The sequence below is a fragment of the Lampris incognitus genome, chromosome 15 (genome assembly GCF_029633865.1).
Source record: "Lampris incognitus isolate fLamInc1 chromosome 15, fLamInc1.hap2, whole genome shotgun sequence".
NCBI lineage: Eukaryota > Metazoa > Chordata > Actinopteri > Lampriformes > Lampridae > Lampris > Lampris incognitus.
Window position 1 is genome coordinate 16,929,973 of NC_079225.1, and position 25,650 is coordinate 16,955,622.

General features: G+C 43.9%; 1 protein-coding gene across 1 annotated transcript; it reads right to left on the reverse strand.

Annotated features, from left to right (window-relative positions):
* Positions 1 to 4,471: 4,471 nt before the first annotated feature.
* lin28b (lin-28 homolog B (C. elegans)) lies at positions 4,472 to 25,140 on the reverse strand. Its single transcript, XM_056295049.1, has 4 exons — positions 25,131 to 25,140; positions 24,148 to 24,338; positions 9,165 to 9,352; positions 4,472 to 4,784 (listed from the first exon to the last, which is right to left on the reverse strand). Exons 1-4 carry the CDS (start codon positions 25,138 to 25,140, stop codon positions 4,472 to 4,474), a joined length of 702 nt encoding a protein of 233 aa, XP_056151024.1.
* Between the last annotated feature and the right edge of the window lie 510 nt (positions 25,141 to 25,650).

Genomic DNA, 25,650 nt, shown 5'->3' on the forward strand with positions numbered 1-25,650 from the left:
GACACAACGTTATTGAGAGAAACGTTTAATCACTCATCTAAGTGACCTCATCTAAGGGAGTCAGAGGCCATCTATGTAAAGAGGGGATGACCATCCCTGAACCCGGGGGGGGAGTGTACATCTGTCGTCATCTTACAATGCTGTGATTTAATTTGCGTATGAAACTGATCGTTGTTTTCAGCCGTTATGCCACTGTATTGTCTATAAGGGTCTGGGGATACCTGCAGTCAGTTGAGACTGAAGAGGTCACTTAGATGATAAACGTGTCCAGATGAACTGATTCAACCTTCTGTGATTTCTTCACATAGCTTTTTTTTTTTTTGTGGTAATGGTGCTTCGTAGACCACTACTATCCCTCGTGCAGGGCTGAGACTGGAGCAGTGAACCCTCCGCTTAGATTTTAGGATTAGAAATACTTGGTCTCCAATGATGCTGAATATCAGTTTTAAGGATTTGATCCATGGGTTGACGGTGCCCTTTGTGTTGCCTTGTTGTGCATTAGAGAGTTTAATCAAAGTTTAAACATCTAGATCTCAATCAACACCCTCAGCCAATGACAACTTATGGTCCAGTATGCAGCCTTGACAAGTCTCCAAATGACTATTGGGATATCATTACCCCTGTGGAGGTCATCATCCTGCACGATGACCATCACCGTGTAGGTGTTCTTAGCTGAGTCAAATACTCGAATGGGACGATAAACAAGAGTTCAATCAGTAGTTACAATGATTGGAAGAAAATATAAAGCTAATCATAATATCACAATCTTCGTAATGTACTTTGTTCATAACTGGCATAAACAAAATTTTACGCAGGCCATCTGCAACATGGCGACTCCTCAGCTGCATGTGAATCCTAATATTCAAAATCAACCTTTAATCTCAGTTTCTGGATCTTTCTTTTTTTTTTGTCTTTTTTTTTTTTTAAAAGGTACTGATAATATTCTTCTTCACAATTCTTTACATGATATTTATGTAATCTTGCTATTAGTAAAAATCTACTTATTTGACGGTAGATGTTAATAATGCCACTCAAAACTACAGACGTAGTTAAGGACAAAAAGGGTCATGGTCTCTTTGTGATTATCCAAGGTTGTCAAAATGACGGACAAAGGCCATTAATAAGTGTAGAGCCCAAATGGAGAGGAACAAAACTCTATTTGGTAAAAGACAGACGAAACATACAGAGAGGCACTCCTTGTGCGTATGAAAAGGTACAATCCTGCTGTTGTCCACCTCCTGCCCGTCATATCAAGTGGTTATACAAATAAGGTTATGATGAAAGACTTGCAAACTAGAAACGAAAGTCCATATCATCTGATTTTTTTTTTCTTTTACATAAATGCGAAATATTGGATCGACATATATGTAGCTAGCTAGCTATTCTTCTTTCGGCTTATTCCCCGTTTCTCAGGGGTCACCACAGCGGGCTAGCTAGCTAGCGGCTGTAGCTAACTAATATTAAAACTAATCTAAATGCACTTCCTGTTTACAGCTAAGTGACAATTTGATTGTAAGCTGTCACTAATGAGAAGCCATTACCGGGCTCTGATTGGTTAAAAGAAGTCATGTGACTGTAGTGTGACGGTGGCATGTGACAAACAAACTGCACGGAGTGGACGAGGGGTCGGGGAGGAGGTCAGGGGTCGGTGGAGGAACAGAGAGCGTATGAGGTAGGTTCTTGCTGTAAACAAAAGAGAAGATATTTGCAGTAAAAACAGAGAGGGAAAAAAAGGAGTAACTCATTAAAACTGGAAAAGTAAGACCAGGGAGTCTGTGGCAACACCAGGGAACTTCACACACAACACCTCAGTACAACAGAGTCCTACAGCTCATCATTATAAGCTCACCCCCCCCCCCCCAAAAAAATACAAAAACAAAGTATGCAGAACTATGTATAACTCAAGAGGTAGTTACTAATATCGTTACATGAACTGGTTACAGACGTCCGTTCAACATTGCTGATCAGAGTTTGTTGAGTCAGTCGGCGGATGATTCCCAAAAGAATAAAATACACTTTTTGGTTAATTCCCTGAGAACAGTTCATCATCCTGAGAGGGATTGTGAGTAGAAATGTTGTACAAAAAGCCGTTATTTCCCATAGAGGTCTGAGGGCTGTGCTCCTTATGTGGTTTGGTCGTTCTCTTTCCTCTACTCTCTCTGTCACGGTGCACTGTTCAGATTTGCTTTTAATGCACACATACACGCACATTCAAAAAGCTGTACATTTACAAAAAAACAAACAAAAAAAACAAAACAAAAAAAACAAACCGCAGTGTTGCACTTCCAGCAATAAGTCCCTCTTTCTCCGCATGAGCAGGAATAGCAAGCACAAGTCTTACTTTAAATGCCTTCAAAAATAAAAGCCAAACTCTTTGGTATAGAAATATACCAAAAATTTGGTTGTCTACTTTATATAGCTTTAGAAACACACAAGCTAGTTTGATATCGTTGTACAAAGTCATTTGATTTGTCAGATCATTAAGACACAACTCCAAAGTGACCCGGCTTGAGACGTTGTGAGGGATCAACTTCAGATAAGCTCTTTTCACATTCAATATGGTCAGAGAAGAGGTGTTAGATCACTAGCAAGCGCCACCAAAACCATGCTTGAGATTCAAGTTATACCAAAAGCAGCACTCTCTCTCTCTCTCTCGATCGCTCGCCCTCTCTCTCTCTCTCGCTCTCTCTCTCTCTCTCTCTATGTGAATCAGTGTGAAGCACCAGCAGTAGTGAGTGCGGCGCCCCGGTGGGGACGGTGCACCGACTCGCTGGGTGCTCACCGACAAATGGTAGGCACAGATGGATGAGGGACAGGTGGAGGAATGTGGAGATGGTGGGAAACACTAGAGAGACCAAACAGGTTGACATTCTATGACATTCATCTCCGACCACGAAAGCGGGCCGAGTGGCTGTGCGGATGTTGGCGTGATGTATGACCGGTGTCACGATGATGCTCGGCTACACGTTTGTAATAAAATCTCTACTAACAGATGTGTGTTACGGGCGGTGCTATGCGGGCCGACTGTTAGGAAAGATGGAAAGAGGGAGGTCGCGGAGTCAAATGGAGGTCGAACAAAAAAAAAGCGGCGAGGGGGGCACGCCGCCGCCGAAAACGGCCCGCGGTTAAAACAGAGTAAAGCAGGCCGCTCCACTTAATGCCCTTATTTTGTGCGACTAAAGTAGCCCATACAATACATAGGGCTGCTCAATTGTGTCCAACTTCTTTTAAAACTAACTCTTTATATAAACATTAAAGTTAATATACTTTCAATTATATCTTGAAACTTTACACATATATTAATGACTTATGGTGTGACTTATAAAGTGTAATGTTCAACTAATCATCCAAAAACAAAATGTATGCTTATATGCTTAAGGTCCACTGAATTACTGGTCAATTTAACAACGTTGGATCTAAACTATTATCTAGCTGGATAATATGATTTTTTTTTTTTACTAAGGCATGATCTATCTATGATTATAGGAAACCGAAAGGTTAATAGTATTAGGTCGACTAGCGCTCATAGAGGAGGTTTCTTTTTTTGTTTTTAGTATTTGTCATGTGACACTTGTATTTGTCTTTCTTTCACAGCATGCATGCATGCGCGCTATACACACACACACACACACACACACGCAAACCCAAATTCTCTCCCTCCATCTCACTCTTGCAAGTGCATACACGAAACACACATGCGCACTCTTTGAAACGTTTCACAACAATCAGCTGGTCCGGTCTAAGTTCTGTATGAGAGAGGTATGCAGTGGGCATGAGTAGTCCATCAAAAAATTATAGAGAATCTATTTAGCAGCTCATCTTCTTTTACCGTTTCCCTCTGGGATCCTTGGAAATTTTCCCTGCTAGAAAAAAATCAATAGGCCGAGCTAACAATCCTTTGGTTTTTGAATTGTTGGAGCTTAGAGGGTCACGGGCTTTTTTGGAAGTCTTCCAAATCTTCTTACAATGAGCTATGTGCTCAAAATGATGCATCATGATTTCTGGAATAATTACCGAGTATAAATCTGTGGCTGTAAATCCAGCCAGCTCTAAAAAAAAAATTAAAAAAAAACAACCATCAGAAAAAGAAGAAGAAAAAAAAAGCACTCAAAATGGCTGACACTTAGGTCCAGGGAAATAAAAGTCATTTAACGCCACATTCATTCACTGTTGAGCTGCACTGATTGACACAAGAAACACACAAATCTTTCCCTGCAGTCACTCGTCCAGTGGTGTTTGCTATAGCTGCACCAGATGACTGCAAGTCAGTCGGTTACACACATTCACGCATGTGGGCACCCCGTTGATCGTTGCCATAACTGCACTGGTCAAAAATTTAAAGAAAAGAAAAAAACTCCCATTTTTCACTGGTGTGAGGTAGATGAGGGGGCTTCAGGTATCCTTGGTTGAGGGGGGTGGGACAGGAGGGTCTTGGGTTAGCGGTTGAGGAGTACACCTAAAAAGGGCTGTTTCAGGATTTCCTCCATCTCTGGGTCTGGGTCCCGCGGTACGCCTGGGGCTCCTCCGACGAGGAGGAGCCCTCCAGAGGAGATGAACCAGAGCGCTCCTCCTCCTCCTCTGGGGGTTGGAGGTAGGGCCCAGTCCCTGGGCTGGAGGCCGAGGTAATCGCTTGTGGGTCCTGAGAGCCGGTGGCAGGCGCCAGCGCCTTGTGGGGACACTGAGCCACCATGTGCGTGATGCTCTGGCAGTAGTGGCATTTCTTTGGCTGAGGGGGCAGGCCACACTCCTTGGCATGGTGGTCCAGACCTCCGCAGTTATAACAGCTACGGAGAACAGAAGAGGCAAGGGAGGGGGACACATTTCATAATCGAGCTGTATCGTGTGTTTGTGTGTTTGTGTGTGTGTGTCCATTAGGATAAAAAAACCTGAAACCACCTACCTTGTGGGGACATTTTATGGGTCCCTATGAGGAAAAGGGTCCATTTTAGGGTTAGGACTTGGGTTTAGGGTTAAGGTTAGGATTAGGTTAAGGTTAGGGTAGGGTAAGGTTAGGCATGTAGTTATGATGGTTAAGGTTAAGGGATAGGGAATGAACTTAGCCAAATGAGGAGTCATCACAAGTATAGGGAAACATGGTGTGTGTGTGTGTGTGTGTGGGATTTTAAGTACAAACACAAAATCACTCATCACAGCTAGAGGCATCGTTAATGCACTACAAGCGTTATTCCAGCCGTCACCGAATGAAAAAGTGGCGTGTCAGATGTGATTGCGACAGAAGTGTCGGCCAATGAGATTTAAACAACTTGGCAACTGCAAACTGAAAATTGGCGACGGCATACAGCATTAAGATGAGGATCATCTCCACATTACATTATGTATGTCCTCAATACGTAATGGGCCTCCTTACGGTGAAACGAATAAGGCACCATCTGACACTGGCCACTAGGTGGCGGTGAAGCACAAGATATGGACCCACATCGAACCTACCGCTTAACGTAATTTATATCGACAAGATGCGGTATCTTGGTTAAGCAACGTGCCAAATGAGATGCTAAGAGAGATAGTAAAATGTGATTACGAAAAACCAAAGTCTAGTCAAGTGATGACAGGTTTGTGGGTTAGGGTTAGTGTGGTGGTTCTTGCATGTTTTTATCAATGTCTAAATTTAGAATGGATTTGCAGTCTCGACCTTTTCTTGTGTGTGTCGTAATGGTGCAGCACGAGTTGAGTTGTTTTTTCCTCTAAGCAGGTGAGGAATTGAACGCTGTGTCTTTAATAACATACAGCTTTGGCCCGGGTACATGACAATCCAGCACATCCCTGTTTTTCACGTTGATTAGAAGCATATTTCGTTGCTCAACGACTGATTTCACATGACATTTTGAAACTGAATTGACCAAGATTATTTTTTTAAGTCTTCCTAAATTAGTCATTTTGTTTAGGCCTGCCGCTAATGATGATTCCAGTATGCTGGAGCGGGATGAGCAGTTTGGATAATGGATGGATGGACAGACATGTTAGTGTAGTCAAGTAAGGCAAAAACTAGATTTGTGTCCTCAGATTGTAAATATCCTTCACTATTCACGTAATGAGTCTTTTAGTCAGTGTATCGTTATTTCTTTTTCATTCAACGAAAAGTGAATATCACAAATGGTGTGGTCAGAAAAAGACCAATATGAGTGACTTTGTAAAGGCTGTGGCACACTGAGTGTGTGTGGACCAATATAGAGGACAACAACGCCAGAAAGAGGCGAGTCGGGGTCTCTCATAACATTATTAAACTGTTCCTGAAACATGAATTCTATTATTTTCTCGTGTTATTGAGACTCAGAAATACTGAAGCAATTCCTTGGGCGCTGATGCCAAACACTGGAGCCCGGCCAGCTGTATGTATGTGCTGATGTTAGAGGGACTTCTCTCAGATATGTAGACCTTTGGTCCATGGAAAGGTCGAATGGCTCCGGGCACAGAAACAACCATTTCCAATGGCAAGTCCGCTAACATGCTCTTTGACATGGGATGGTTCCAAACTGCTCATTTCTGAATTTTTGGCACCGTTTGATAAGCGTGCTCAGTGTGGTCAGACAGACAGTGGCGGTGACGGGGCTTAATGTCGGTATTCAACAATAGATTCATGTCACATCCAGTGATGCCATGACTACTGCGCTGTTGATATCCTACGGCACAGTTGTTACTCATCCTACATGTCCTGAAATAGCAATGAGCTGGCATTTGTCTTTTCTTTTTCTCTTTTTTTTACAGAAAACAAAACAAAATCTCTATATCTGTGTAGTGGTCAGGAGAAGATGACACAATGGCGTTGATCAACATCTGGTCTAACAGCAAAATAATCTGTTGATGCCTTTGGAGCTGAAATTAGGACTGCAGAGTCCTGATTTGAGCTCCAGTGCTAATGGAAACACAAACGATAACCGTGCACATGGCTCCTTGTGCACGGCATGCAGTGGTCTCATTACGGCCTCTGCATGCTAATAGGGGAAAAAGCCTTTTGCATTGCTTTAGCAGGGCAGCATGTTGATGCTACGTTTGGGCTTCACATGAAGAACAACAACACGTTTTACTTTCACATAGGCCTCGTTTGGTTCTAGAGCCGACCTCGGTTAGCACCGTTTTACCCAAACCAAGTTTCTTCACTTACTAAGTTTCTTCATTAATTGCTTACTAACTGCTCTTGAATCACTCCATTTCTTATTCATGCATCTTGAGAAATCTGTGAGGTTGACACAGAATTTGTCGCCTTTTCGTCTCTTCTGCAATGTGGGAACAAACCGCACAGGCTCTTGGTTACATAACAGTTGTGACCAGTAGATGTCAGAAAAAGCAGGAACTGCTCCCACTGAGCTCACAGAGAGGAGACATGGCATCTCTGGAGGGAGAGTACCTGCCACCTCCAGACCCCGCTCTACCTCACTGCCCCTGCTGGACAGACGGGACACTTGAGCCTAAGGAGGATCAGTTATCCCAAAATAAACTGAATAATTCAGCCCTGTAAAACAATAAGAGAGCCGTCTCTGAAAGATGCAGGTTTGTTGTTTGTAAGGAACGGCTTCATTTTCACACCTTAAAATACTCTGTAGTGGTGTGTTGCAGGTTGTTGCAGCAAAAGGGGTTATGATTTGTGCAACAATGACAGCTCCTGGCTGTTGGGAGGCGAAACGTGAATGTTAAAGAGCTGGACGTTCCTGCACGTACGGTATACATACTCCACTTGGGAGTCTCCCTGGCTTGGTTTGGTATACGTGCAATGAAGGCAGTCCCCTGTCTGCAGGCATTGAGCGAAGGGCAACGAGCATACTCCTGTTTGCTTCGACCATCAGGAATTTTCAAGGAGCTCCACACGGCTCCTCCTGACACAGTCCAGCAAAGCACCTTTCACGATTTTACCGAGGACAAAGCAATTGATTGAGCCTCAGCTGCGCTGTGCATTGAAATGCATATAAGGCTAATCTATACCTCCACTAATACCGTCCCTAACGTAAAAGCTGGCAAATTGATTTAAAATAGTGTGGAGATGGCAGGCAAAGTGCCCTATTCAATTCCTTATAATGGTGCAGAATAACCATGGTAACAGGTATGTTCTTGGGTAGATTGAATAGATGGAATCCATAATGTCTGCCCACTCAGAAATAACTCACTGCGGTAAGATGTCCATGTAATGTATGCCTCCTTTACCGTGCACATACTGACGTACTGCAGACGGAAAGCACCCGAACGATAATCCAATCCATTCTCCATTTGTTTTAATTAAAACCTGACAGACCACGGATCGGTGTGTCAGTTTTGAATATTACATTATTGCCAGGGCTGCAATGCAAACTCACACTTTTGCAGGCTTTTTTTTATTTCAATTATTTTTAAAAAAGCAACATTTTGCTACGTTTCCCTCAGAAAAAAAATCAACTATCTTCATTACGGGCGTTTAGATATGCAAACCCGGGCACACAAGAAATACTGTGACAGGTTACAGATCTAACAAAAACAAGATTCCTGCCTGCTAGCACACACACAGCTCCGGCACACAACACATACGACGCTCATCTGTGGTGTTGCAAAGAATTGTTGGTGGGTTTTATTTTATTTGGTTTGGAGATGGGACAGATGTAAAGAATGCCGTGTCAGCTATGGTTTCCAGTGAGAAGACGGCTATTTTCATAGAGGGATTCTGTATTTTTACCCCCCAAAAAAAAGAGCTCGGAGGCATACTCGGGCTAAATTTGCATTTTTAGGGCTGCAGCTATGAAATACAAATGGCAAACTACTCAGATTACATTAAAGACTTTCAGTATTTTTTTTTTTACATTTTGATTTTGATATACTTTCATGATCCCCATGGGGAAATTAGGCTCTGCATTTAACCCATCCTAGCTGTGTAGCTAGGAGCAGTGGGCAGCCGCCGTGTAGCACCCGGGGACCAACTCCAGTTCTTCTTGCCATGCCCCAGTCAAGGGCACAGTCAGGAGTACTGACCCTAGCATGCATGTCTTTTTTTGATGGATGGGATGGGAATATGTGACAGATTGCAGTCTTGACGGAGTCAGTAGCAACAGCGATCGATCACGTTTAAACATAACCAAGACTGCACAGATTACTGATAATATATAGACATACGCGACTCTTCAGTGGTTTCATTTCCAGTCCTGTTCAGCCAGTAGACCCCAGCACAACAGACTCTTGCCACTCACCGGTCTCCCTTTGGTTTACGTTTCTGCAGTGGGACCTTCCCTTTGGGTCTCCTCTCGCTGCCTGCGCAGGGTCCCCCACCGGGCCCCGTCACCCGCAGGGACTCCAGGCCCTTCGAGGACTTCTTGTAGGTGAACTCCACCTGCTCCCCCTCTTTGAGACTGCGGAAGCCCTCCTTCACCAGTTTACTCTGTGCAGAGGGAAGAACACCAGAGCGTCCATTTCAAATTATAGAAAACCACTTGTTGTTTTTTTTTCCATATAAATGCACCTTTTTTTTCTAAAGGCAGGGTTAAACACACTGATAAATGAAAAAAAACTATATTTCTCAGTTAAGGCGGTTCTTGCCTGTTAAAGTCCTTGATTAAGATGTCGAAGACACAATTTCTCGAAAACGCAGCTATTCAAGATCAATATTCTGTGTTTGAGTCCAACAGTATTAACCTGCAACTGTGTGCATGGAGACAGCCTGATCATGACATGCCCACCGCTGTGACTGATGTATCGGCATTTTGTCAAGAGCCTTTCAAGGGCTGAGATTTATGCAGTACGCCTTGCAGCATCCAGCATCGGGAATATGATCCCAGTCGATATCTGAGATGTCCTTATTATCTGCAACACCTCCGAACGGCTCATGAGTGGGCTATAGCGATGGCTGAAACGAGTTGGGATTGCCATCATTTGTTCCACTCACGTCAACCTCTGGGACCTGAAGGCCTGCCCGACACTGACGCACATGCAGATATTTAGTTGTATTATGGGGGTTGAACAGTACCTTCAGGGTTTTTTGGTGGTTTTTTTTTTTTTTGTTTTTTTTGTTATCGTCCCAAGTTATAAACTGGCTGTGATATTGTCCAGATGTTACTCTAAACTGAGGTTAGCTACATGGCTAACAGAAAAACAAAAGAAAGAATAGGGAAGTGATTGGCAAAGGAACACTCTGCAAGTTCATTTGAAATGTGCATATTTTTGAGCAATTATGCTGAGCAAACAAGCCGAAGACATCCTTTTGAGTGCAGGGGGGAAGTGAGTTGGGTCTGCTTTGTGCTAACTGCTATAACGGCCAGCACGCAGAGGTTTGCATCCTGGTGTAAATGCTTCTATCTTAACTTCCCACGTCAGCGTAGGACGGAGACAACCGTGTCCTGTTTCCATCCGTGGGGGGACAGGAACATGCATTGCACCACATAAGATCCTTTACCCTGAACGGTGAAACACACCGGTTGTATCTGCAGGATCGGAATTACTGACTCGGTTACCAAACAACCGCCGGACGATGATTTATATCTTGTTGATTATCCGGAACGAGCAGCTGATAGTTACTGCGTCTGTAACCTTCATGCTGCACAACATTCTGCAGAGATTCCTGCTATCTCTTGGCATAGGATATATATTTATACACACACACACACACACATCAGAATAAGAAAACACAGCTCGTCCTCGCCAGACAGCTCTGTAGGAAGCTATAGGGAGAGAGAAACGACTGATAAGGGATCAAATGCCTCCTGGCAGAGAAGAGAAGGCCACGCTGGGTGAAAACAAATGGTTTAAACTGCATTTCTTGTGCCAACAGTTACAGGAGGCATAAGGTGTTTGGACTACTGGTAGATAGAATGGAGTGGTTAAGGAAAAAATGTGTCTAATCAAGAGTGAAAGAGCGGGGAGGATTAAAATAGAACGGACATGCTAATGAAAAAAAAAAACCTGAAATTGCAAAGCGGAAAAACTCAGTCCCTGCCGATTTCCTATTAGCGTTTCCGATGAACCACTGTATAGAAAGATTAAATTCTAAGACTGAATAAAAATGGGGACAGTTTGTTATTTCTCTATGTCTGAAAACAAGTAGAGTTTCAATGTGTTTGGGTTTGTTAAACTGTCTCGTGTTTTTAACCATTATTTTGAGTAAAAATCCAAAACTTCACAAACAAAATCATAAATTTATAATGAAAATTAGAAGGAAAATTATGACAAGAAAAAATCATGAAAACGATTCATCTTATATTTCATATTTGATATATATTCGATCGGCTAATGTCTTAAGTGCACCTAGCATGATGCTAACAACCCTGAACTGAAAATAAATTCTGTTATGAAAAAGTTATATTGTACATATTTCAAACAATTTTCTCCAAACATATTTGGACAAAATAAAAAAATGAAGTTTATTGACGATGTATTAACTTAAATTACCAAAACTTGAGAATAATTAAGCAACTTCTATCAAAATGTATGAAGCTAAACTTTAGCTTTTGCACAGCATACGGGCCTGAACAGACCAAGACACACCTGTCAAACCGCCCGCTAACTCCTTAGCCTGTATTTAATTCATATAAATATGAGAAATATATTTTGCTCAACAAAAAAGTTTCAAAAATGGCAACTGAAAAAGCAGAATTGATCGACAGAATGGTGAGATAAAAAAATGCGACTTTTAGGTTTAACTTTACAAACTGAAAAATGGACAAGTGCACATTGCTAACACATCTTCATTATGGATAATTTTAAATGGTAAAAATAATCTCATCATGATGCTGTTTTCCTAAAGTTTTTATATAACTCGTATCATTACTGTTTATTTGGTGTCAGTTAAAAGGCATGACAGAGAGACTAATAAGAAAACATGCAATATACATATTTCAAATTAATAAGATGGTCAAAAAAAATCAGAAAATTAGCCAAATAGCATGATTTCGACTAACTGAAAATCAATTCAAACTTTTTACAGCAACAGTAAATCCACCAGCCTGGTAAACGGCACAATCATCCCCTTTTACTGAAAGACAATTTCGTCAAAATCAATCCAGAAAGTTTTAAAAGCCACAGTTATCCATTTCAGACAGCCCTTTAATCCATCCACACATACCCACACAACATTAACTTTCTCATGTGAGCATCCGCTCCCTCCACTAAGAGGAGGATCCACTCCCATCAAACCATTCAGTGCTGGATTTTAGGAAGAGATGAGGATCGGAGGAGGGGAATTTGGGGAAAGGAGGGATTCTGCACAACAAAACCAGGGAGGGCAAAACCTGAAGGCTGACCTACTGAGGGAGATAGTAACTTTAAAGCGATGCATCCACAACAATCTCCGGCGGTTGAACTCTGAGCTCAAAAATATCAAGCCTCACCTCTATCGATCACCACTCCACTCCATTTCAGCATCTCATGATAAAAACAGGATAAGACATTAAGGATCGGGCACACGGGTAGCTATAGCTCTCATACAACATCCATTCTGCTGTACCATAGATGTGAAAGCTCGAGTTTTTACACACACACACACACACACACACACACACACATATATATATATAGGTATATCTATATAAAATCCAGTAAGTCAAGTAAATTCTTTGAGACAGTACAAGCCTGTTTCATGCCACATATAGTATATATAGATATATATAAATCCAGTGAGTCAGGTAAATTCTTTATGAGACAGTACAAGCCTGTTTCATGCCATAAGCAATCATCAGCTGTCAATAAAGCTACTTGGGAAAGAACATACCATTCACTGCCTCGTCATGCACATCACATGCACAACGTCCAATGGGGAAGGGAGAGGTGCGACATTCAAAAATTCAAAAACACGTGATCGCTAACGGTCTAATCAGGGGGGTGGTATTTTTCTATTGACATGATTTATTTATAGTTACAAAATAGGTGCTTATATCTATGTCTGCAACTGCTGGTCAGTTCATTCCTGTTATTCAATGTGGATATTTTTGGTTTGCAAATGATAAAATATTGTTCAGTCTTACATAGATTACACATTTTACTACTGGTTGAATATGCTTTGTTCTTTGAGAGGCTTTTCCAAGGACCACAAACCGAACTTTTTAAACAAGCCAACATGTAGACTGATCAACCCCACTAAACCAGAAATCGGAAAGGTAAGTAAAAAAATAATCGAAAACATGAACGATCAGATCTTGAAAAAAGTCCCCGTACACCAATGGAAAAACACGGGCCAAGTATCAGAATGGTTTAAGAACACGGATGACAAGAAGAACTGCAAATTCATATGTTTTGATATCTGTGAGTTCTACCCCTCCATAAGCAGAGTTACTATCCAAAGCCATTGATTTTGCCGCAAAACACAGCGATATCCGAGCAAGACAGACATTATATACCAGGCCAAGGAATCAGCTTTTGTACCACAATGGAAACCCATGGCAGAAAAAAGGTATTGGTAAATTTGATGTAACCATGGGCACTAATTGGAATATATTTGTTATCGCAATTGTAAGACCTAGACATCAATGTTGGACTCTATAGGGATGATGGGCGAGCAGTTTGTAGCGAAACACCAAGAGAGGTCGAGCAAATTAAGACAACAATATGCAAAATATTCTCAAACAATGGGTAAAAATCACTATGAAGCAAACAAAAAAACAAATGGACTTTCTGGACATCTCAATGGACCTTGGGAACGGCACATACAAGCCGTACATTAAGCCCAACAACACGCTGCAGTATCTTCATAGAGAAAGCAACCACCCACCCTCCATCTTGAAGAACATCCCAGAAAGCATTAATGGAAGACTCTCAAAATTATCATCTAATGAGTCCATCTTCAATGAAGCTACACCCCCATACCAAGATGCATTGCAAAAGAGCGGCTGCAATTTTAAGCTCAAGCACAACCCACCATTAAATACTGACGTAGCAGAAAACGAAACATCACCTGGTACAACCCCCCCCCCCCCCTACAGTGATACCCTGGTCACATACATCGGTAAGCAGTTTTTTGAACTTTTGGATAAGTGCTTCAGCCCGGACCACCAACTGAGGAAGATATTCAGTAGGAACACCATCAACATTAGTAACAGCTGCATGCCTAACATTCAACAAATTATATCGTCCCACAACACAAGAATCATCAACTAATCAATGACACCATCATCACACCCGGACGCCCCCAACTGCAACTGCCGTGTGAACGACTCCTGCCCCCTCGAGGGAAAACGCCAGACGACAGGAGTCATCTACCAAGCTACAGTGACGAGAGAGGACAACGGCACCATAGAGACACACGACGGTCTGACAGAGGGGACATCCAAAAAGAGGTTTAATGCACCCGTGTGTAGCTTTAGACACAACCGTTTAAAGATTGTAACGTCTTTAAGCCGTTATATTTGGTCACTAGCGGACAGAAACATTAATTATTCAACCACCTGGAAAAGCCTCTCAAAGAACAAAGCATGTTCAACCAGTAGTAAACTGCAACCTAGTATGTCTAACTGGACAATATTTTATCATTTGCAAACCAGCAATGTCCACATGAATAACAGCAATGAATTGGCCAGCAGTTGCAGACATACTAGATATAAGCACCTATGTTGTAATGATAAATAAATCATGACAATAGACAAATACCACCATGATTAGACCGTTAGCGATCACGTATTTTTGAGTGTCGCACCTCTCCCTTCCCCATTGGATGTTGTGCACGTGATGTGCATGACGAGGCAGTAAATGGTATGTCCTTTCCCGAGTAGCTTTATTGACAGCTGATGAAGCAGGCTTGTACTGTCTCATAAAGAATTTACTTGACTCACTGGATTACATATATATATATATGTGTGTGTGTGTGTGTGTGTGTGTGAAGATTTTAATATTCCACTCATTTGTTGAGCACTTTTATCAACACGATTGACGGTTTCCGGAAACAAAAAAAACACTATACATACGCTTCTCCCTCTCGTAGCCCCCCTTCTCCCTCTCGTAGCCCCCCTTCCCATCCACCCCTGTATGTCTGTGCTGTGTTTGTCTGTTGTCTTGTTTCCCCCCGTTTATTGTAAAGCGACTTTGAGTGTTAGAAAAGTGCTATATAAGTTTAATTTATTAATATATTTATTTATTTATTCTTATTTATTTATTTATTTTTTAGACCGAAAGATCTCAATTTCTACCTTTGGAAATTATAGCAGCTGTCATTGAGCGAACTAGGCCCTGTGAATTCTAATATGCTCATTGATTTTAGATTTGATGTAGACTATTCCCTGAGCGAAGATCAGTACATTTCATTTCTTCATTAAAAAATATATTCATCCATATGGTGAATAATAATGAATAATCATTGATTGGTCTCTGGGCCGTGTGGCCCCCGGGCTTTTCCTGTTCCTCTCCTGTCTCTAGTCTACCGCCTGCTCATCCCTGCAGGTCAAAGTTGAGTTGCATGGCTGAGTACCATGCAACTCCCACCCACCCCATTTCCCTCCCACGCTCAGTGCCCACAATGCACCAGTGAGGAAATCGCACAACTTGGAAGCCTGCAGAAATATTTGCAGATATATGCGTCCTTCCGTGTTGATCCTCGATTATTTTTGTACATCGCCTCTTACCTCCATGTTTTACTTCATAAATGAGATGAGCGCGTTGTTTCTGCTACATGGACACGTCTGTTTCTCTGCAGTAACATGATGAAACATGATGCGCCAACTTTGGTGTGTGTGTGTGCATCTGAATTTATTTGACTACCTGTATGTGTCTACATGCATGTGTGTGTGTGTGTGTGTGTGTGTGTGTGTGTGTGTGTGTGTGTGTGTCAAACGGAGAGAGAGAGAGAGAGAGAGAGAGAGAGAGAGAGAGAGAGAGAGAGAGAGAGAGGGGAAAAAAGTAATGTTTCAGAACCTGTAACCTGAGTCTCCTCTTCTCAAGTGACCTGGCGGGTGTCCTGACCAGTTTCAGTTTACGTAAAGAGGTCAGGAAGGGGCATGGCCAGAGAGAGAGAGAGAGCGAGAGCGAGAGCTAGTGAGTGAGAGTGAGAGAGCCAAAGAGAAAGAGAGAATACAAAATGGAGGAGTGGTCTGGAATCGGGAGGGGGAGGGAGGTGGGGTGGAGGGGGGGATGAGAGACTGGGGGAAGGGAGTGAAGGGGGTGAGGTGGGGGGGGGTCCCATGGAAATGCCTCCAAGCGCATTCTGTTCAGCTCCAGTGGAGGAGCAACTCCTGATCAGCGGCTGGACTGGGGGGGGGGGGGCCGAGAACAAAACCCCCATTTGATCAGGAGCCTCACAGGTCAACGGCGGAAATCCGGGGGGTCAGCGGTATAGCCAGCACCCTCTGTCCCACTAGCGGACCACACCAGCACATTGCTCCCTCACTCACGCCTGCCCTGGGAGGCACCAGCTCGCCCAACATCAAAGACGAGAAGGAATCCGCTAAAATGGAAGTAGCGCATCCCCCGAAATGGAGACGGTTCCCTCTAGAACAGCTCTTCTGCCTCCGACATGCAAGATAAATGTCCCTGTATATATATATATGTATATATATAATGTGTGTGTGTGTGTGTGTGTGTGTGTGAGTTTTCCGGCATGTGTGTAGGATGGAGCCAGCGATCAATACAGACTCTTAACATCCTGGATAGAAATAGCCCTTCCTTTTCATCAGCCGAGCCCTTGTCGTCACCGAGCCCGACAATCAATACAGGAAGCTGTAACGTGAGGGGATGGGAAAGCAGAGGATACCCACCACCCTCCAGCTTCTCCGCCGATGGCACCGGCTGTGGAGCAGCTCATTATGGGATGCTTTCAATCCGATGCGGCCCACTTGGAGCTGCACGCTGGAGTGTGCGTGTGTGTGTGTGTGTGTATGTGTGTGTGTGTGTGGATCAGCTAAGTGGGTGTGCCTTTGTGGAAAGGTGGTGGTGGTGGTGTGTGCGCGTGCACACACACGTGCATGTGTGTATGTGTGTGTGATGGGGGGGCATACAGGCGTTCACCATGTGGCGTGGTGCCATTAAGTAGCGTTTTACACACAGGAAATGCTAAGTGGACAAAGCTGGCCTAGATCAGCTCAGATGGATGTAACCCAACAGGACGTATATAAACCAAAGAAGAAGGGAGGGGACTGTGTGCGTGTGCATGCGAACATGTATGTGTGTGTGTGTGGGGGGGGGTGGTAGAGAGAGGAAGAGCGAGAAGGAGAGGAAGGAAGAAACACAAGCACACACGCACACACACACGCACACCTGCACAAACCACCAACAGAGGCGATCACATGGCGCTGACACCCCCTCGCAACAACCCCCCCCCCGAGCCCACTGCAACACGTTGCCATTAGCGGCCCTGACCTTTCACCCCTGCCCAGCCCCCATCAAACACTTGAGAGCATACATGGCTCCCTTGCCCCAAATTAACAACACCCAACGCCCCCTGATTATGACTGGGGCAAATATTTGATCTGAGGGAGGAAGCTCTAGATCATCCAGAAACATTTATCAGCATGGAGGAGGAAATGAACCTTGCTGAGGTGACTGGTGATAAAACGCACACCCTGCTAATAACTGCACCAATTCGAAACAGCCACTCCTGCAAAAAAACCCACTCCCCCCCCCCTAAACAAGTGGGAGTGGTCTGCTCCTCAAATTGCCATAATCTGCCGTAATCTGAAAATAAATGTAATATCCGTTCTCGTGAACGGACTGACAGATTAAATATAACAACCGAAAATGATCCCCACGCATGAGAGAGTGACTGACATGATCCTCAGTCGTCAGAGAAAAAACTAGTTTTACAGGCAGGATGCGTTTATATCCGAGAAATGTGAAGCATTGACTCTTAAGTAGCGTCTCTGTTGCTGTGCTTGGGGTTGATTTTCTCAAAGCCGGCGTACCGTTAGGGTTTCGTTTGAGTTCTTGCTTTATTAAATAGAACCTTATAAATTGTGTTTGTGGACGTCGAATCTGCTATAGCAAGCTGTTATTTATTCCTGTGTCCCTGCAACTTCCAGCGTTGGTTTCTTTATACGTTATTTTCTGGATTGAACATTGAACTGTACAGCCTTCACCATTACACAAGATATCAACACAGATACAGGAAAAAACCTTTTTTTTTCCTGTATCTGTGTTGATATTCCGCTCCTCATTAGTAGAGCACTTACAACACCATTGACGGTTTCGGAAAAAAACGCTACATATATATATATATATATATATCCATCAATTGATTATCTGAACCACTTATCCTGCTCTCAGGGTATATATGTATATATATATATATATATATATATACACACACACATATACATATGTATGTATGTATGTATATATATATATATATCACCACGGATACAGAAAAAAAGCATACACCTAACCTTTTTTTCCTGTATCATTGTATCTCTCTCTCTCTCTCTCTCTCTCTCTCTCTCTCTCTCTCTCTCTCTCTCTCTCTCTCTCTCTCTCTCTCTCTCTCTCTCTCTCTCTCTCTCTCTCTATATATATATATATATATATATATAATCCAGTGAGTCAAGTAAATTCTTTATGAGATAGTACAAGCCTGTTTCATGCCATAAGCAAGCTGGTGATTGCTGGATTAATTTGCTCATTATTTGTTGAGCACTTCCCCTACCGTTGAGTGTTTCTTTTAACAAAGTTATATATTTTCTGGATTGAACTGTACAGCCTTCACCATTACACACGATATATATAAAAAGATATCTTAATATTCCATTCATTTGTTGAGCACTTTTATCTACACCATTGATGGTTTCCAGGGGGAAAAAAACGCTATACACACACACACACACACACACACACACACACACACACACACACACACATATATATATATATATATATACATGTCCATCCTTGTCTATGGACAGTCTATGGTGCATCTTTCTTTGCGGTGGACCTGTTGGTAAAACGTCTGTGTGTTCATGCTCTTATATCAGAGAGACAAGATGAGGTCTTTACCCCCTGAGATTCGATGATTTTGTTTCATTCGATTCAGCCCAAGGCCCGCACGGAGAAATCCTTACCGGTGTCGTCACCCACTACTTGAAACTGTCTGCAGAGAAAGACTTGAGCATTAGCTCCTGTTAGACATACCCTAGCTAACTTTGGATCGGACCTTGCTTCTTCTTCTTCTTTAGTTTTAATAACCCGTTGTCTCTCGGCTGGTTTCTTGCTCTGGTTACCTTCCTCTACGCGTGTGCTTTGATCGCATGTATTTATTGCACCTTTCTTGTTGTGTTTTGTGTTGTTATTTGTACCGTTTGTTTGCACGCTGCTTCCTTCTGCAGGTCTGCCTTCTTGCAGAAGAGATTGGGACTCTCAACCGAGTTTTACAGAAAAGGTTGAACGAAAGAAGTCAAAATGTTGGCACTATTTTAGTGTAAAGGAAACGTTGCGTTTGGTTCGGTTTGTCGCCCGGGAGCGCTTTTGAATAATTTTCTTGTCGAAAAATGTGCGAGACACAGTCTGCAGATGCATCGTAGGTGTTCAGATGCTTTCTTTTACCGGCATCACGCAGGCCGGGCATGTTTCCGTTCAGTAAAAAAGAAGAGGAAAATTAGTTTGACTTCCAATCAGTAGTCTTATTTCTATCTTGTGCTCCGATGTGAAACCTGTCTTTGGCTGTTGTTGACGGCTGCTGCGTGTCAGCTAGTTTAAGGACACGCTGGAAACGTGTTGGGAGTCTCTTGTCTGTTCTTCGTTCACCTGCAGCTCTCCTCTGAACACCTCCTGGCTTTTCTCGAACAAATTAGAACAATCCGGTGTCCTTTAATGCTGCCAACGGCGATCAGTAGTCTTCATAACGTACTGTGTTGGTTTACCGCCACACGGTCTGGTCAGACCCCAAACTAATCTTGGTCTACAACAGCCATAAAAGAGTTTTCATGAAGGAAACTCCACGGAGTCGAGGTTGTGCACTGATTTTATGTTGTTTTTAAGAAATTCATTTACTGGAAAGTCATGTTGTTCAGATAGAGCGGAAAAAAAGTAACTTAAAAAAAGAAAAGATAATGAATTTGTTTGATTTTCGTTTAATACAGGACTCGTCTTTGCATAGCACAAAAAAGTCATTCTGATGTGATTTGTACCAACAACTACACATTTGACATGAGGGTGCAAACGTGACCAACAATAAACCTCAGATCAAGTCAACAAGCAACCCAACACTGTGGACCCTTTATTTTCCAGGTGAATCTGTTCTTCTTTTTTCTTTCTTTTTTTTCTTCTTTTTTTTTTTGTGGTCTTGTTTGATTTTTTTTTATTTGATTTTTTCCCGTTATTTTTCTTAGCCCTCCCCTGTGACTAGCCCACCACCTTTCCAATTACCCAGTCATCTCCGCCGTATGTGGGCAGTTCCTCAGAAGGAAGTCACATGACTACTCTTTCTTCTTCTTTTGCATTTTTGATGTGCATAAGGGGGGAAGGGGGGTGGTGGCAGGATAGTGTGCCTGCAGGAGAGACAAAGCCTGATACTGGCTATCTGGAGGCAGAGATGGGTGGGGCCTGCATGCCAAACGGTGACACGGACCAGAGGTTAATCTCACTAGGGGCCCACTTTAACCTCGCTACACAAAACACACACACATGCACACACACACACACACACACCTTACAAAGCTTCACATGTAGACATCAACAACCCTAGCTGGCAGCAACGGCAGAAAATGAAAACCTAAAAATAACACGTGCGCACGCACACACACACACACACGCACGCACATACACACACACATACATACACACATACATGCACACACATGCACTCCATAAAGTGAACACACACTCTGGGCATTCAGAGGAACAGCAGTAGCAGCAGCAAACTGTTCAACATTTCAAACTGATTACCGACAAAGGGCAAGCAGACCCCCCCACCCCATCCCCACCCCACCCAACCCTCCAACCAACTCCTGCCTTTTTGTCTTTAAAGAAATTCCTCTTTTTAAAGAATGCCCCAGGAAAGAGCCCCCACCATGTCCCCACGGAGCTCAAATACACACATACTCACGCACGAGGCTTAGGTAGGAAAGGGTTGACAAATAGAAAATGCTATCACCGCTAATCGTGGCCAGCAGCACGGTTCAGCCTGGAAGTACTAGAGGAAAGGTACGGCAGATGGAGAGGCTCGATTACTCTTCTCCCTCTCTTATTCTCTAACACACACACGCGCACACGTGCACACACACACCACACACCTTCAAAAAGGAAGTGATCAGATAGGAGCCCTGATGATGAGGCCTCCCAGGAAGCTCTCTCTCTCTCTCTCTCTCTCGTCTTTTTTAGCTACTCTCATGTTTTCCTCCTTTACCACTGCCCCCCACTTACCCACTCTCTCTCTCTCTCTCTTCCCCCCTCTCATTTATCCCACGTCATTCCTCTTCCCTTCTTTAGGACAAACTCTCTCTCTCGCTCTCTCTCTCTCTCTCTCTCTGTTCTACAGGAACGAATGTCTACATCTCTGTTGTAGCATACACCTAACCTTGTAGCATGAATGTAGAACATTTTGCACAAGAGTTTGACCGGGGGAAATCAATTGCCTTTTCTCTCTCTCTCTCTCTCTCTCTCTCTCTCTCTCTCTCTCTCTCTCTCTCTCTCTCTCTCTCTCTCTCTCTCTCTCTCTCTCTCTCTCTCTCTCCGTCCACATTTTTCCGAAGTCCCTTTCAATGCTGTCAAATTCCTTTTTGAAACAGTGCAGCATGCCTCATCCGCTGCTGCCATTAACTGGCAACCTTTTCTTTCAGGCCCATGACAAAATGGGCATTTCAGAAAAATCCTACAGTCAAGGTAAGGCGCTAAACACAAAGTGATCTTATCTTTGCATCTGCACAGCAGTTAGAAATAGCCTCTATCTCTCCATACAGCTGTGGGCTGCTAACAGAGAAAGAGAGGGAGTGCAAACGGAGCAGCATATATGCAACGCAAGTAGCAGTGGGTTGGCTAATTTACATCCAGCATCAACATTTGTGCACATGGATGAGTAAAATACAATAAATATATCAAACAAATACATTCAAAGTTGGTTTTCCCCCCCTAATTAATGACTACCGGATATGCAAATATTGCGGCTACGGTTTTTGTCCTTCATTGATTAAAAAAAAAGAAATTCTTGTGTCGGTCACTTGAGTATGCACGATTCTAGGAAACTGACACTCAGATCAGGCACTTGTAGTTATCATAGCAAGGAAAAAGGTTTCCATTATTGTTACGCAGCTGTAATAGAAATTATGACGGTCATCGTCTCTAAACCACAACATGTGCTTGAAAAAACTATTTCCCAAGAAGCCTGTATGGCACCTATCTGGTCCCAAGTTAGAAATGACTGGGACAGAGGTTGTTTATTTGAATTCGGCTCTGCTCTGTAGGCCCTTTCCAAACCATCTCTCTGCTGGCTCGATCCAGATATGAACATTATGTTCAGAAAATAGGTGCATGCGGCATTTAGCTACAGTGAATTGAGTTGGTGCAGTATATATATATATATATATATATATATATATATATATATATATATATATAGAGTCCATTGCTAAAACAAACATGTGGCATGCTCAAGCTGTGCGGTCATATACATATATATGTGTACACACACACACACATGGCCACACACACACCACATTCAGCATATTGTGTGAACATGTGTATCTGCGTTACATCATGTTCACTCTCACATTGTCAGAGATTATAGGCTACAGTTTTTTTTCTGCAAAAATGAGAAATAGCTGAGCGTTTCAATGAAGCCAAACACATTTTATTGGTAAAGTTATTCAGTCACAGTTGTTGGTTCATATCACTGCTAGATATGAGAATGGTTATGTAAAAAAACAAAACAATAAGTGGACTGAATGCTACCAAAATTAACCAGCCCAGTCTGAGCAGTGTTTCGTTTCAACATCAGCGGCCTCGTTTCATCCCTGCACACAGTGCCATGCATGGCATAGCTGGAGAAAAGCCTTCCAACCTATTGGCACATAGGCTGAACTGTAATGCCTCCAGTTTGGTGTGACGTCACGCGGGTCCACAGAAAAACAGCCCGAAAATGAAATGGCGAAAATGACTCCCCATCCTCTCGCGCCCCCCCCCTACTCCTCCTGCTCCTCCCGAGCTTTTAAAAAGGCACTTTATGAGACCGTAAAGAGAACATATCGACACATCAGAGAGAGATAAATCACTTCTCCCCGTCGGTGGAAGGAGCAGGTACGAAGACAAAAGCGGCACGAAGAAGGAGGGAACGCGACGCACGGCCGACAACTCTCTCCCCCTCTCTCTCCCTCCCTCCCTCCCTCTCTGCAGTCGGCCGGAGGAAAACGGGCTGAGACGTGATTCGGAGGATCACATGTTGAACGTGAGCAGACCCCCTCCACGCTAGCCGCCTTCGCTGCCCCTCGGTCGGTCAGCAAAACACGTGGGGAAACGAATGTCCTGCAGTTACTGTCCACACTAAGTGACAATTAAACATAACCCGGCAAAAGCACACACACACACACACACACACACACACACACACGCAACCAAGCCCAGTTTCTCTGCACCCCCCCCCCGCGCGCGCGCTACACGTACTAGTGTAAAGCACGCAGGTCACCGTGAGTTTGCTACGCCTTCCGTAGCCTTTATCCTGTTTGGCTGCACGTCCAGCCGGGGCTGTGATGTCCATGAGGCAAAGACCAACCCCCGGCTGTAAGTGTGTCCTGCACAGCCTTGCCCGTGTCTCCCTTCCCCTCACAGCACCAGAGGTTATGGCGAGGGGAGGGAGAGGGAGAGGGGAAACGGAACCGCGTCGCTTTAAGGAAACTTAACATGCTTTTCCTCCCCTGCAACAGCCAGGGCACAGGAACACGGCTGGCTACGAAAACCTGTTGCAAGCACGGATGTGTATGTAAACCCCGCGAGATGCTAAGCTATAGCCGCCAGCCGAGCATGTATGTGAGCTATACAGAGGTACAGGAGAAACGGGCCCGGGTCGAGAGAGGGACACACCAACAGCCACAGAGATAGCCAAAGAAAGGGTTTCCTGATGACACCTCGGCTACTTCACTGTACAGCTAGTCTCTCGAACAACACCATAAACGCCATACAGGCCCAGCTGCACGACCAGTGGGTCCCTTCGCCACCTCCAACAACAGCAACGTAAAGGTCGAGCAGGCGGAGGAGGATGCCCACCACCACAACAACAGCAACAACAGCAGCAACAACAGAAACATCCCTGCAGATGTTGCTCCTCGAGTTGGGGGAGTTGGGACTTACTTGGTGGACGAAAACATCCAGAGGGGGGTCGACCGGGCTCCCCTCGCTACTCGTCATTGAGATAAATCCGAACCCCATCCGTACGTTGAACCATTTACAGAAGCCTGCTCCTGAGAGGACATGGGGGCGAGTTCGGTCTTCTTGCTCGGTGGATTTGGCGGGGTCTTTTCCGTTACCTTTACCCGCCCCTCCTGCAGGAAAACGAGCAAAATAACAATAGCAATAAGAGCGTGTTAGTGCATCTTAATAGACTTAAGTATGTGGAAGTAGAACACGGTCGCCTTGTTGCCCTGCGCGCGTTTTTTTTTTTGGTGGGGTTTTTGGGGGGGGGGGGTTTACATAAGTCTTAATGGACTCCGTCGGCTAAAAGTCTCCAACTGAAAGGGGGAATCCCCGCCGGTCGCAAATATGTGAAGTTCACAGACGTTTTATGAAAATAAAACCTCCACTATTTCAGCAGATCACGAGAGAGAGCGAGCGAGGGAGAGAGAGGGAGGGAGAGAGAGAGAGCAGGGACGTAGGGTAGTATAGAGACCCAGCGTGCATCAACGCAAACCTTCAATTCAAAAAAAAAAAGAAAAAAGAAGAGAAAGTAGTTTGTAGGTTATGACACAAGGCAACGTTGCCTCGACACTCGTGCACAAGCGTGCTCGCCGATGCAACTCGTGCGGGATCGTTGCGATCGTTACTGTTTTGGCGAACATCTACTTCCCTTGAGTTGCAGTCTGCAGTATAAGGCAGGTGTACACATGGTTCCTCTCGCTTTTACTGGGCTCAACACACACAACCCTCCTCTCCGATGCACATGTTTCATGCAGCAGAACATAGTTAAAGGAGGAGGGGGGTGTTCTCGGGGCCGGTAAATATCGGTTAATGTGGCTAGTAACAATTTGGCGTAGCCCGTTTTGGCGATCGGGTTTTTTTTTTCTAAAAAAAAAAAGTAGGGAAAAAAAGGCAGAAAATAGAAATAATTGCAGAATAACCTTCGGCCATGTTTCCCCGCGGACCCTCTGTACCCAAGTTCCAATAGAAAAGCTTCCTCTGCGAAAACGGCTCGTGGTAGTCACCATTAATCCGACATCCTCGATCCCATCGGTCCCGGATTTAGCTCGCATGGTACAGCGTGCTTTCTTGTCTTTGGATATTTTGTCATGTCTCTCTCTCCCTCATTCCTTCCTCTCTCACACCACCTCCGTGGCTGCTTCTCTCGCTCTCCCTCTCTCTCTCTCTCCCTCTCTCTCTCTCTCTCTCTCTCTCTCTCTCTCTCTCTCTCTCTCTCTCTCTCTCTCTCTCTCTCTCTCTCTCTCTCTCTCTCTCTCTCTCTCTCTCTCTCCTTCCCTCTCATTCGCTCGCTCGGTGGCTGTGCCTGTTCCCGTACCGAACACGTGACTTTGTCAATTACATGCTTTCTTGCTACTAATTTCACTCCGATTCCAGGGAGGGGAGTGGTGCAACAAAAAAAAAAGGGAAACGGGCTCGGAACCAACAAGAGGCTCCCAAGCC

What these genes read in the sequence shown, in the direction of transcription:
- lin28b (XM_056295049.1), bottom strand. An exon ending in TGGATGTTTTCGTCCACCAA is followed by an intron (nt 9,353 to 24,147) that starts GTAAGTCCCAAC and finishes CCCTCTGCACAG; the next exon opens with AGTAAACTGGTGAAGGAGGG. An exon ending in CGTAAACCAAAGGGAGACCG is followed by an intron (nt 4,785 to 9,164) that starts GTGAGTGGCAAG and finishes TGTTCTCCGTAG; the next exon opens with CTGTTATAACTGCGGAGGTC.